This window comes from Terrapene carolina, unplaced genomic scaffold (assembly GCF_002925995.2).
Source record: "Terrapene carolina triunguis isolate 2854851 unplaced genomic scaffold, T_m_triunguis-2.0 Scaffold89, whole genome shotgun sequence".
In the NCBI taxonomy this organism is placed as follows: Eukaryota; Metazoa; Chordata; order Testudines; family Emydidae; genus Terrapene; species Terrapene triunguis.
In genome coordinates, this window is record NW_020664440.1 from 27,823,616 (window position 1) to 27,836,289 (window position 12,674).

General features: G+C 43.0%; 1 protein-coding gene across 1 annotated transcript in view; it reads left to right on the forward strand.

The window, feature by feature from the left end:
- The window catches only part of WNK2 (WNK lysine deficient protein kinase 2), a 171,345-nt gene that overhangs the window by 128,086 nt on the left and 30,585 nt on the right, over positions 1 to 12,674 (forward strand). Inside the window, exons 16-21 of the mRNA XM_029911187.1 lie at positions 26 to 193; positions 405 to 450; positions 1,766 to 1,879; positions 3,101 to 4,317; positions 7,374 to 7,425; positions 12,619 to 12,674. Coding sequence (XP_029767047.1) covers positions 26 to 193; positions 405 to 450; positions 1,766 to 1,879; positions 3,101 to 4,317; positions 7,374 to 7,425; positions 12,619 to 12,674 — 1,653 coding nt within the window. The remainder of the gene's footprint in view (positions 1 to 25; positions 194 to 404; positions 451 to 1,765; positions 1,880 to 3,100; positions 4,318 to 7,373; positions 7,426 to 12,618) is intronic.

Here is a 12,674-nt window from a genome sequence, read left to right on the forward strand (position 1 = left end):
GTTTATCTTAATGTGCTCTTTACAGGTAGAGAAGGAATTCATATTGCAGACCGAGAAAGAGACATTCATTGAACAAATGAAAGATATTATTGATAAAGCAGAAGATATGCTCAGTGAAGATACAGAAGGAGAACGAAGTTCTGATCAGGGAACAAGTCCCCAGCAAGATGCGTCTAGACTAGAAATGAATGAAGTAAGAATCTTGTGTGTCGGGTCCTTTTTTAAAAAAAATAAATAAATGGGGGTTTCTTGATATCAAATCTGATTTTTTTTCGTAATCTAGTTACTGTATTTTAAGTTTGTTTTACAGCCTCTGCTCAACTAAGATTTGCAACATAAATATTCCTTAGAAAAATGTTCCTGCATTAGTGCTTGATTAAAAACATATTTTTTGTTTTAAACAGGAGAATCGGCAATCTCAAGTGAAGACACCCATGTATCAGCAGAATGGTAAAAGTGCTTTTGAATACAAATTGAATCTCCAACTATCAGGCAATGAATAGGTAATATTAGACTGTCCAGAAGTTCAGCAGTCTCAAATAACTCCACCGGTCACAGGTGACTGGAATATGTCCTGAAAATATAGGCCTGGTAAAAACCCCAGTTGCCGTTAGCAGCCTTGAAGTGCCAAGGCTAAAATAGATTAAACTAGTGTTTGGGTGCATCAGGAATATACAAATGTTACAAACTGGCAATGATCCCCACTGCCTCCAAACTGGAAGTGGGGTTGAGCAGGAAGAGACGAGGCTTTCATAAATGTACTCTTTGTTCTCAACAATAACTACGCTTGCAAAAGGAAGTTAACAGAGATTGGCTCTTAATGTTTGCAGATGCAACTGAATTTGGTAACCAGGAAGTTTCAGCCAACTCTATTTTACCAGTGAGAAGTCTTATTCTTTTGGATATGTTTGGTATATTATCTCTTTCCCAGAGAAAGGGAAGGTATCAGTGTGGGCTTTCATTCCCTCTATAAACTGGAGAAGGGAATAAAACCATATCCTGTTTAAACCTCATTTCCAAGCTGCATTTGGTCATGTGTTGCACACACCTCTATTTGCCAGGCACTTCTCTGAGTTTTTGTGTGTGTGTAAAACCTCTTTGGGGCCACACGACATGCTTCGGTGACTGAAAACAATGGTGTCCTTCCCAAACAATGGTGTACGCAGTCTGCCTGGCTCCTCTTAGATAGTTCACACTTGCTGGCCACTCTTAAAGTATACTCTTCGCGTTTATTGGTTTGTAAACAGAATTTTGAAAACTCTGTAATTTGATACATGTAAATGAGGGAGTAAAAGTTCAGGATGAATGTAGGAGAGCAGTAGTAAAACAATACCACCTATGTAGGAAAATAGATAAAGTAAGTTGCATAAAACATTACCAAAAAAACAGTTTTTCTATTACAAAAACCTTCTTTACAGTACAATTAGTTCACTTTAAGCCTAAGCCAAACATCATTTAAATCAAAGAGAGTCGTTCCAGCAACTTCAGTGAGCTTTGGATCTGGCTTTGTGTCCCGCTCTAGTACAGTCACTTGAAAGACAGACTCTTTCCAACCCAAGAAGATCACTTTTTTGCTATGGGAGTCCAGTAAAAGCCATTATTTTTAATCTCTGTGAATACTGTAGAGACTCGTGTTTCTTCCTAAAATGTGGGAGTTTCACATCAAGAATAAGTCTGATTTGGATCCTATCAGCTTCTTAAAGTACTGTATAGAAGCTCCAAAACAAATACGATGTTAACCCTTTATTTTGCTCTTCACAATTAGTTTTACATACTGGAAAAAGGTGGTTTATTATATGTCCTGTTGTGGAAAATCCTACTGAGGAGGTACCAGAATTCTCCCCAGCAGTTCCTCAGAGTAAACAGCCGGAAGGTCCAGGTATTTATGAACTTTAAAGCTTTCATTGATCTTAGGGAACAGGGGTGTGGGCCATCAACCTTGTTTTCTTAGAGGCAGCTCTGTCAGTTCTTCCTATATCCTCCCACGCTTTCATCATGATTGTTTTCTTTTAGCTGCAACATGGTGGGAGGCAGAGGATGAAGAGTATTGTGTTAGTTGTTGCTTCACGAGCTGACCAGTAAAGGATACCAAAGATGCTAACACTGGCACTGTTAGTTCTCCTTTAATTACTTCCCTGCACCTCAAACTGCTGCAGTCCACAACGCCTGTGTGTGGGTAACCGGATAGGCTAATCTTGCAAAGGAAGTACAATGGCTTGATTTTAGTTGTTAGCAAAGCTGTGTGGCCAAACAAATGCCTGCAATAAGTTTCTTCTTCTAAAAGTTATTCATAAATTACACATGGTGCCAAAATAATCAGCAAAAATGATGCTTGCTTCTGGTTTTGATCTTCGCCATCACCACTCGCTCGGAGGCCACAGCCAAAGAGGGAATCGTTCCAGAGTGTGTCTTCCTCGGCTTAGGGCAGCACTTACCTCAGTTGTTCATCAGCCATAGATTTTGGGGGAGCAAGTTGGGGAGCACCACTGCAGTCCAGAATAGCATGGGAGCCTTGCCCCAAAAGGTGCTTGAACTTTAAGAACTTTGTACAAGTGAAAAATGAGCCTGCAGTATCAGCCACATAATTTGCAGTCTAAAAAGTCATGTAGGATAGGGACCTTTTTAGTAACTTCAATTTACCACGCTGCTGAAACAAGATAGTTCATAAATAGTGTATTATTACTATTAATAGCCAATGGGGTGCAATACACAATTCCCATTCAAAATGGATATATCATATCCACCATGAAGAGTTTTTCTGTAGGATCACACATTTTATGTGAGCATATAGTTTTAAACTAAAATATGGACAGTCTTTTGATTATTTAGAGAAAAGTCCTAGTGTTCTTAAACTCTGTTAAGAGTTCGGCATGTAATTTAAGTTCTATTCATAGCTGTTTATCATAGGCTGCATCCTTTTTACAGCAATATTTTCTGTAGTCTGCAATTTGAATATTGGGTTAGTAGTTTTCTAATAGAAAACATTTAGCAGTTCAGGGCCTGCGGTATTTAAACTTGACTAAGAAATTTTGTGGTTACTTTATATGGTTCACTCTGTATAGCCTGTAAAAGGTGACATTGGTGTTTTTACTCCTTATAGATCCAGAACAGTCCGATGATCAGCAAATGAGCTCTGCGGTGACAGACACACCTAGTGTCTTGTTTTGTCACCAGCTTCCTAGTCAAACAAGTGTATACGACAGCCCCTGTGGAACACCTGCTCCTTTGGCACAAGTTCCTGCTGCAGTGTCTTCAGCTGTTTTACAGACCAAGGCAGAAATTTTAGCTGCAACACTGCCGGGAACTGCTCCATATGTCCCAGAACAGTTTGTTGCTAATGTAGGTCAACCAGAATATCCTCCATTGCACCTGGTAATGCCCAGTCAGCCTGATGCTTCTGCCCACAATGCAGCTTCACTAGAGGAGCCTTCTGATGCTCCGCTTGCTCCAAAATCCTCCCTGCAAACGCTGCAGCAGACGGATGAAGACACTTGTGTTCCCGATGTGGAGATCTCATGCTGTACTGTGAGGCCACCCAGCTCGAGTCTAACAGTTCCTGCACCAGGAGCCGAATTCTGTCCCGTTCCTGCTCTCTCTGATGTCGTCGTCTTGGAACTCCAACCTGCGCCACAAATCCCCCATGTGTCAGAGGCCAGTCAGCCTGGTGTAATGCAGCATTCCTTGGTGAACCAGCTGCTTCCTGGGGGTGTTGTGTCTGACCCTCTAAATCTGACAGGCTCTCAGCTTCAAAGTCCTCCTCAGCTACCGGTAGCTGTGTCCCAGCAACATATAATGCTGACCCAGTCCCAGCCTGTCACCTGCGCTGGCCTTGGCGTCGGTCCGCTGCAGCCACCTTGTGCAGTAGAGTCAGATGGAGAAGGGCCACCCAGAGTTGATTTTGCTGACAACACAATAAAAAGCCTCGATGAGAAGTTGCGCAATTTACTGTACCAAGAGTGTGTTCCTACATCTGCTGCATCAGCAGGGACACCAGACAGCTTTGTACCTTTAGAGCAGGGTGAGAGCGAGTTGGCTAGCTTACCGCCTTTGAATGAAGAACTAATTCCCAAACTTGTATTGGATTTAAGAGAACCAGGCCTTAATGTCCCAGACACCTGCCAGGAAGCTAATGCTGCTCAGGATCAATTTGTGTCACTTATACCTTCTGAAATGCCACCTTACCCTGTATTGGCTAGTCAGGCTATGACTGTGCCTTTTATACCCATAAATCCAGCAGCCATGGAAACGTCTGCAATGCTGAACAATGCTACAGCCACTGACCACAGCAGAACAGAATTCAGAATCCAAGAACCAATGGTAGGATATGCAGATACTTCTATCTATAAGCATTTCTATATTGCTTGTTGCCCTGGTAGCTTACTTTCTGTCTGGGTTCCCTGTTTACTGCTTTCCATAGTACAGCACTGCTTTTGTTTTCAATTTGTCACATGTATTCTCACTCACACAAGTGTTTCACTAGCCATTCATTAGAGAAAACTAAACTTTGCTCTTGGGTTCAAAAATTGGTATAATCCTTCAATTCAGTCTTTTCCTTCTCTCTTTTTTTTTAAATCCTGTTTCTAAAGCGAGCGGGTTGAGCCAGGTGGTAAGTCATGGTGGTTTAAGAATGTTAAATATATTCATAGTGATGTTGATAACTGAGGTTACTCCTTTTTGAGCATTTATCTAAGCCTTGATAGGGGAAAGAGGGTGATGTCTGCCTATTTGGCCTCTGTATATTATTCTCTGTTCCTCATTCATGCATAGAATCATAGAAATGTCAGACTGGAAGGGACCTCAAGAAGTCAAGTTCAGCCCCCTGCACTGTGGTAGGACCAAGTAAACCTAAGCCATCCCTGACAGGGATTTGTCCAACTTGTTTTTAAAAGCTTCCAATGATGGGGATGCCACAACCTCCCTTGGAAGCCTGTTCCAGAGCTTAACTACTTTATAGTTAGCAAGTTTTTTCTAATATCTAACCTAAATCTCTCTTGCTGCAGATTAAACCCATTATTTCTTGTCCTACCTTCAGTGGACATGGAGAACAATTGGTCATTGACCTCTTTATAACAGCCCTTAGCATATTAGAAGACTATTAGGTCGCCCTGCAGTCGTCTTTTCTCCAGACTAAACATGCCCAGTTTTTTCAGCCTTTCCTCATAGGTCAGGTTTGCTAAACCTTTTGTCATTTTTGTTGATCTCCTCTGAACTCTTTTCCATTTGTCCACATCCTTCCTAAATTGTGCCCAGAATTGGACACAGTGCTCCTGGTGGGGCCTCACCAGTGCCAAATAGAGAGGGACAGTTACCTCCTGTGTCTTACATACGACTCTCCTGTTAGTACAGCCCCAAATTGGGGGGAAGGATAGCTCAGTGGTTTGAGCATTGGCCTGCTAAACCCAGGGTTGTGAGGGGGCCACGTAGGGATCTGGGGCAAAAATCAGTACTTGGTCCTGCTAGTGAAGGCAGGGGGCTGGACTCGATGACCTTTCAGGGTCCCTTCCAGTTCTATGAGATAGATATATCTCCATATATTAAATCATATTAGCCTTTTATGAAGCTGCATCACATTGCTGACTCATATTCAGTTTGTGGTCCAGGATAACCCCCAGATTCTTTAGTGCCACATCAACAGTTCTTCCCCATTTTATAGTTGGGAAGGAAAAATCCAATTCACAGTGCAGTACTTTGTGCTTGTCTGTACTGAATTTCATCATGTTGAATTCAGACCAATTCTCCAATTTGTCAAGACCATTTTGCATGTATTCATTTAAATTGACTACCTGCCCTCCATCACTTCTGCACACTTCTTTTTCAGCGAATGTAGATACTAGCAATATAGTTGTAACAGAAATGTCAGATTAATAGGTGAACTGGAACTGAAAAGCTATGTATAACTTAACTAGAGTCAGGTAAGTTATTGTGCCCCATAAATATAAATGTGCTTAGTATTCATTATCATGCTACTAGCTATGATAAACATCTTTCCTTGTCTTGCATTATGCCCCTGTGACTAATTCCGTGATTTCTAGCAGACTGCTAAAGTACTTTGGGTCCTAGACGTGGCCTATTGTGCCATCACTTTAAAAGTAAGTTGACCCCAGGGCACAGAACACAAGATTTGTACGCTTGCTTGCTTGCCTGTCAGTTGTGCAACTTTCATTCAAAGTGGTGACATTTGTGTAGAGCATCATAGCTACCTTCTTAAACCAGTCTTAATTTAAAACCCTAATTAAACATATTGTGGGCATTCGCTTTGCTCAAACACTCCAGCTAGTGCTGGAGACTCTATAGCATAAAGCTTATACCGCTTCCAGATGGGATCTTGCCTCCTTTCATAAGCTCAGCAGGGGAAGGCTATGTCACCACTTTGCTGGCAGACTGCTGTGGAAAAGCCTCAGTGCTGCAAAGTGATGGTGATTCCTTCCATAGGCGGTCTGAATTATTAATGATTCAGTGTCCCGACAAGGGACCCTGAGCAAAATGAGATGCAGTCATTCAGATGAGACGCTAAGGCCACGAACTCTCTAGGACAGTGGTTGTCAACATGGGGACCGCAGAGTATGGCTAAGATTTCCAAAGGGGTCCACAGCTCTATTTGAAATTTTTTAGGGGTCCACAAATGAAAAAAGGTTGAAAAACACTGCTCTAGAATCATTACCAATTCCCTAGCACTTTCTGCTAGGTCAGAGATGCTTAACCTAGTTGGAAAGCAGTACTCTGGAGTTAGTTCTATTCCCCCAACCAAATATAAAGCTGCCCCCCATGTAGTTTTAATTGGATTCACTGTACAAAGTATTAAAACCATGCCACGTTTCAACAGAGAGGTGGTAGCAGTTAAGCAACTGTATGCTGTGTATGTTACTAAACCAGTTTCTAAAGTACTGAAGGCTCATTCTCTATAGAAAGGATTATAAATAACATTACAGTATTAAGTGCTCCCAATTAGATTGTCTGCCGTAGAATAAAACAGATACATAACACATTTGTATTGTAGTTTACTTAACTTTTCATAGAAATTTCATATATATTAGGATGTAATCTGATTGAAAAAGCACAAGATACTCATTTATAAGTGTGTACTTGAATAGCTAAACTCGGTGCATATTTACAAATGTTCCATATTAGTATATGTTGCAGTCTTCTCCTAAAACCTTCCTCCTCATTCACCCTCCCAGGAAAAAAATGGTGTGGCTGGAAAAGAAGATGGGTGTCAAATTTCGCTAGGAATGTAAAATACTTATTCCTATATCAAATAACTCTGTGCTAAGATATGCTGTAAATATGAAGCAAGTTCCAGAGACTGTATATCCCTGTTTGTGGGGTTGTTAAACTGAAATTCACTTTTATATTTTGTTTCCTTTTTCTTAAAGTTGGAAATGTCCGAAACAACTAGCATCGGTGTCAGCTCCTCAGAAGTGAGAGGTGGGTCAATGAGTAGAAAAGGTAGTTACCAGTGACAGCTAGTTTGAATTGTTAACTTCAATGCTATTTCTGTACTATCCTGTGGGCCTCTTTGCCCACGCACCCTTTTTACTAACGCTCCTTGGGAAACCTTCACAACCGCACCCAGCACAATGGGGACCTGAACCTGGCTTGGTCTGCTGGGTGCTGTCACAAAACAAAAAATAAATCTGGCTTTGCCGCCACTTTTGTCAAACTTACAAAAAGCAAACAGTCTCATGGACAGAATTAAACATAATACTGTAAATATGCAATGCAGGTCTTTCCAGGCGGGTGATGTACAGAGGCCTTCCTGTGAGACGCTGTACTTTTCCCATAGTGTTTTGAAGTTTGCAGTTCACAGGCTGAGCAGAAAGCCAGCCAGATCTCCTTTACCCCACTGGATGGAGTTCTTAAAGACAGCAGGATTTTGGGTGGGCTCCGCAGAGAAGAGTCGGTCTGTAGGGCTCTCGAGGAATCATTGAGGTTGACTGTGGAGGCCTATCAAAGCAGGCATACTCCATTCCAACTAAGCTGTTGATAGATTCCATGACACTTTTCACAGCAGTCCATACTAAAATTGTTCAGAATGTGTAACTAATCTGATTTACCTGTCCAGGAAGATGTTGTCCCCTTTAAGGATGGAGTATTCTGGAGATTTAGCTCAGTTCCACATTTCCTGCTGCTGTTAGAGTAACACACGGTTCTTCGAGTATGTGTCAATGTGGATCCCGCTGTAGGTGCACATGCTCCTCATGCATGTGAGACTAGAGGATTTTTTAATTAGTGTCCTTTGGGGCCACGTATGCACCCTGTGCTTTCTCATGCTCCTCTATGAGGGTGTAAAGGGTGGGGTGACCACAACCCTCCCTCAGTACCTTCTTACCACCCGTGGCAGCAACATGGAACCAGTGAAGTGTTTGACCCCACCAGTTCTTAGCTTTGACAACATTTTCTACAAAAACTTACCACAAATCTTCACAACTCTTCTGACTCTGACATACAACTGTCATGATATATATCAACCAGTCTGGACTGAGCACTGACAGTTCGATTCCTCCTGTACAGTCCCCTTGCATGCAAAACCTCAAAACCTACAGGCTCCAAGCCCTGTTGGACTGATTACCTTGAAAGATGGACACAGCTGGTGTGCCTGCTGTTCAGGTGAGTTCACTAGACTGAGCAGATGTTCAGTGTGCCTTGCATCCTCCACTAGGATGTGTAAGTCATGAGACATCAGGTTTAAGCTTCATCTCCTGGAGCAATCCATGAGGGTCTCCTCAGAACCTGAGGAGACCAGCTCCAGAGTTGGGCTAGCAACGAGCCAGTGTCATCCAGCGCCCTGTCTAGCAGACTTATCACACCAAAGACCGCTGTGGAGAAGACAGTGCAGAGAAAAGACCTGGCACCAATACCAACACCTCCAGAACCAAGAGGGGTAGCTCCAAACAGAAGCAGAAACTCCAAGCAGAGCTCGGTGTCCTCCCACAAGGACAGACCATGTAAAGCTTCTGCTTGTTGTCTAGAGCTGGTGATACAGAGCAGCCTATGACACGGAGTCCTCCGGCACCCAGCTCCAGTGATGTGCCTCTCAGTGTTGACCCCTACTTCAGAGGAGGCATCTCTGGCAAAGCCAAGACTGTCATTGATGCTGAAGCACCTTATGGTACCGGAACGGATCCTGATACTGAGAGCCATATTCCTCAGCACCACACCTGGAGGAGGCATATTCCTTCTCACTATCACTGGGACATATGTTTTCCCCATCTTCAAGCAGAGAATCCCCTCCCCTGCGGTCAGTGGAGAGTCCGTTGACGTGATCGTGGTAGCCTGTGTTGCTGAGGTAAGAGGTGCTTCAGCATTCTGAACTAGTTGGGGTTTCTTTAATGCTGACGTCTGCATGTTCCTGAATATAGCATTGCTGTAATCCTGGTATTTTCTAATTCTGAAAAAGAAATGGTGCCTTCGTCCTATCCTAGACCTGAAGAGACTCATTTAATACATACGCCATCTCTCCAAGTACAATTCTGGTTCATGGCTTTTGACTTGCAGGATATGTACTTCCATATAGCTATTCGTCCAGCCTACAGAAAGTACCTAAGATTCACAACGGGGCCCAACTATTAACAATGCAATGTTCTGTCCTTCGGACTCTCCACAGCACCAAGAGTATTCGCAAAATGCCTAGCAGTAGTGGTAGTGCATTTATGGAGGCATGGAATCCACATCTACCCATACCAGGATGACTCGCTGATCAGAAGCAGGTCCCAATAGGAGACTGTAACAGCCTTAGAATACATCCTGTCCCCGTTCTTTCAACTAGGACTCCTTAGGTATGTCTACACTGCAATTAAACACCCACGACTGGCTCATACCAGTTGACTGGGGCTAAAGGGCCCTGGCTAAGGGGCTGTTTAATTGCTGTGTAGAGGCTCAGGCTGCAGCCTGAGCTCTGGGACCCTCCCACCTCTCAGGGATAACCCTGTAGGAACTTCACCTACCGGGGTCAGCAACAACCTGTCAGACTTCTTGAGCCAACACCTGATAACCAGCCATGAGTGTTCACTCTGGAAGTCCATCATATTCAGTCAATGGGGAACTCGCATCATGGACTTGTTTGCCACAGAGGACCACACCAAATGTTCAAACTTCTGTTTCAGAGAGTGCATGAACCTGGGCTTGTTACCAGATGCCTTTCTCCTCCACTGGTCTCGAGCACTGCTATATGCCTTTCCACTGATTCCTAGATCAGGCAAGATGAGTCTATAATCACACTATTAGTCCTTTTCTGGCAGAGATAGTTTTGGCTGTCAGACCTATTGCAGATATCCAGGCAGTCTCCTATACACCTCCCAGTCTGCGCAGACATAGTATTTCAGAGCCAAGCTCAGATACTGCACCTGGTTGTTGCACCTGACGGCTTGGGGGTTGGCTGGTTGAACACTGCTGACAGAGACTGCTCCCTACAGATTCAGGAAATTCTTATACAGAGCAGGAAACCATCCACTAGGATGATCTCCCCTTCAGAAAGGAAGAGGTTCTCAATACAGGTAGCCCAGTGAGACCTAGAACCAGTAGACATTCTGATACCAAAGAGCCTAGACTAGTTGAAACAGGCTGGATTGGCATTTAGCTCTCTCCAGGTCTGCCTTGTGGCAATGTAAGTGTGCCATGCTCCAGTACAATCATACTCTGTCTTCTCTCATCTAACTCTGTCAAAATTTCTCAAGGGCCTCCTGCATATTTGCCCTTTGGTTAGCGACCCGACTCCCATGTGGTATCTCAACACCATCCTCCTAAAACTCACAGAGCCTCCTTTTGAACCACTGTCAGCCTGCTCAGTACATCTCCTTACCATCAAGATGGATTTTCTGGTTGCTTTCACCTTGGCCCAGAGCGTTAGTGAGCTCCATGCCCTTGTAGCTCTTTACACATCCTTCCACAGGAACAAGGTGGTGTTGAGACCACACCGCATGTTCATCCCTAAGGTGGTTTCCAAATTCCACCTGAACCAATGAATCACCTTGCTGGCCTTTTCCCCAAAGTTGCACTCAATACCTGGAGAAAGAAGCGGCATACTTTAGATGTGTCTGGAGCTTTGTTCTGTTACTTTAACAAGACCAAGCCCTTTAGGCAGTCTCACCGCCTCTTTGTAACTATATCCAGCCCATTGAAATACCAAACCATCTCACCACGAACATCTCCAAATGCCCTCAGTTGGCTGGTGAGCCTCTCCATTGGCGCACAAGCAGCGTCTTCCATCCACTTCAGGAATGTTCCAGCCTCTGAGATCATTCAACATGGAGCAACCCACTGACTCTTGTGAAACATTTACCCTTCAGGTGGCAGGCGAGTCAGATGTTCTTCAATTGCCGTTTGACTGATGCAGCTGTAACGCCTTGTTCCCACTGTCTGGGGGGATTCTGCTCACCAGTAGCCCACAGAGGGTTCCACACTGACATACGCAAAGAAAGACTGGTTACTTACCTTACAGTAGCCATGGTTCTTTGAGATGTTGGCACTATGGATCTGTGAATCCCACAATGCAGCCTTCATCTTAGCTTTTCAGAGTCCTCATGGTAACACAGCCCTTGAATTGTGAGGGAGCTGAGGAAGGGTCTGTGCCCTTGCACAAGGAAGCACAAGGCACGTGCATGGCCCTGACAGACACTGCCATTTAAAAAAAAAAAACCTTCAGTTTCACATGCAGGAGGCATGTGTGCACCTTCAGTGGATTTACCCTGACTAACGCATCTCAAAGAACCCCATCACTGTACAGTAAGTATCCCTTCCTAACTTAAATATTAAGGAGGCCTGATGCTATTCTTAGAATGCTGTCAATCATCAGAAATTTCATTTAAGTCACTGGAGTTGCCCCAGTCTAAAACCAGGAGGAGAGGGGAATTTTGCCCTAGGTTTTAATATGAATTTCAATATGCCATAAAGAGATGCATATATTTCATGATTTCAGAACTTCGAAATGACATTCTTACCTTATGTTCACTCTGCATTCTTGAAAGATTTCCATTCATTGGTTTAACTTTGAAAAAGCATAATGGCCTGGAGGTTAAATTCTATTTTGTATGTCATCAAAAAATATTTTTCTTCTCATATATTGCTATTGTGGGCCAAATGACCATTATTTGAGTCTGTAGTTACCACCTTCAGCAACATGTTGTTCAAATTTGATCCGAGTGAAAGATATGAAAAAAGACTCTCCGATTATGGTCAAATCCTGCTTGCCTTATGCACACTGCTCAATGACATGTTCAAACATCTATTTCTCTGTTGCAGACCTCAAAAGTACCTTTGTAACTTGAGCTCTGCATACAGTACACAATTAAATCTCCATCCGATTTTTGTCTTCAGAACTTTTTCAGACCTATCTTTATCTGGACTGCCCAGATCATTGCATTGAGTCTGAATTTCTACTAAGGGATATTTTATAGTACCTGCATTATGGCTTTTAAAGTATCTTAAGTAAATCTTGCATTTGATATCCTAATTATGGTCTAAATTATATAGATTTGCTGTTGAATTATGCATTGTTCCAATGCAAATTTTATTTAATAATGGATATTGAATCTAGTGTTGCTTTCCCTTTTTTAGGCTAAAACCTTTCTGTCCAGACATGTAATCAGTACATTTTTTTTTATTTTCCAATTTATGAAACAGGTTCAGCTGCAAACATTTCTTCAACTTCTGCTGTTACAACAAAAGGTCTTCTTCAG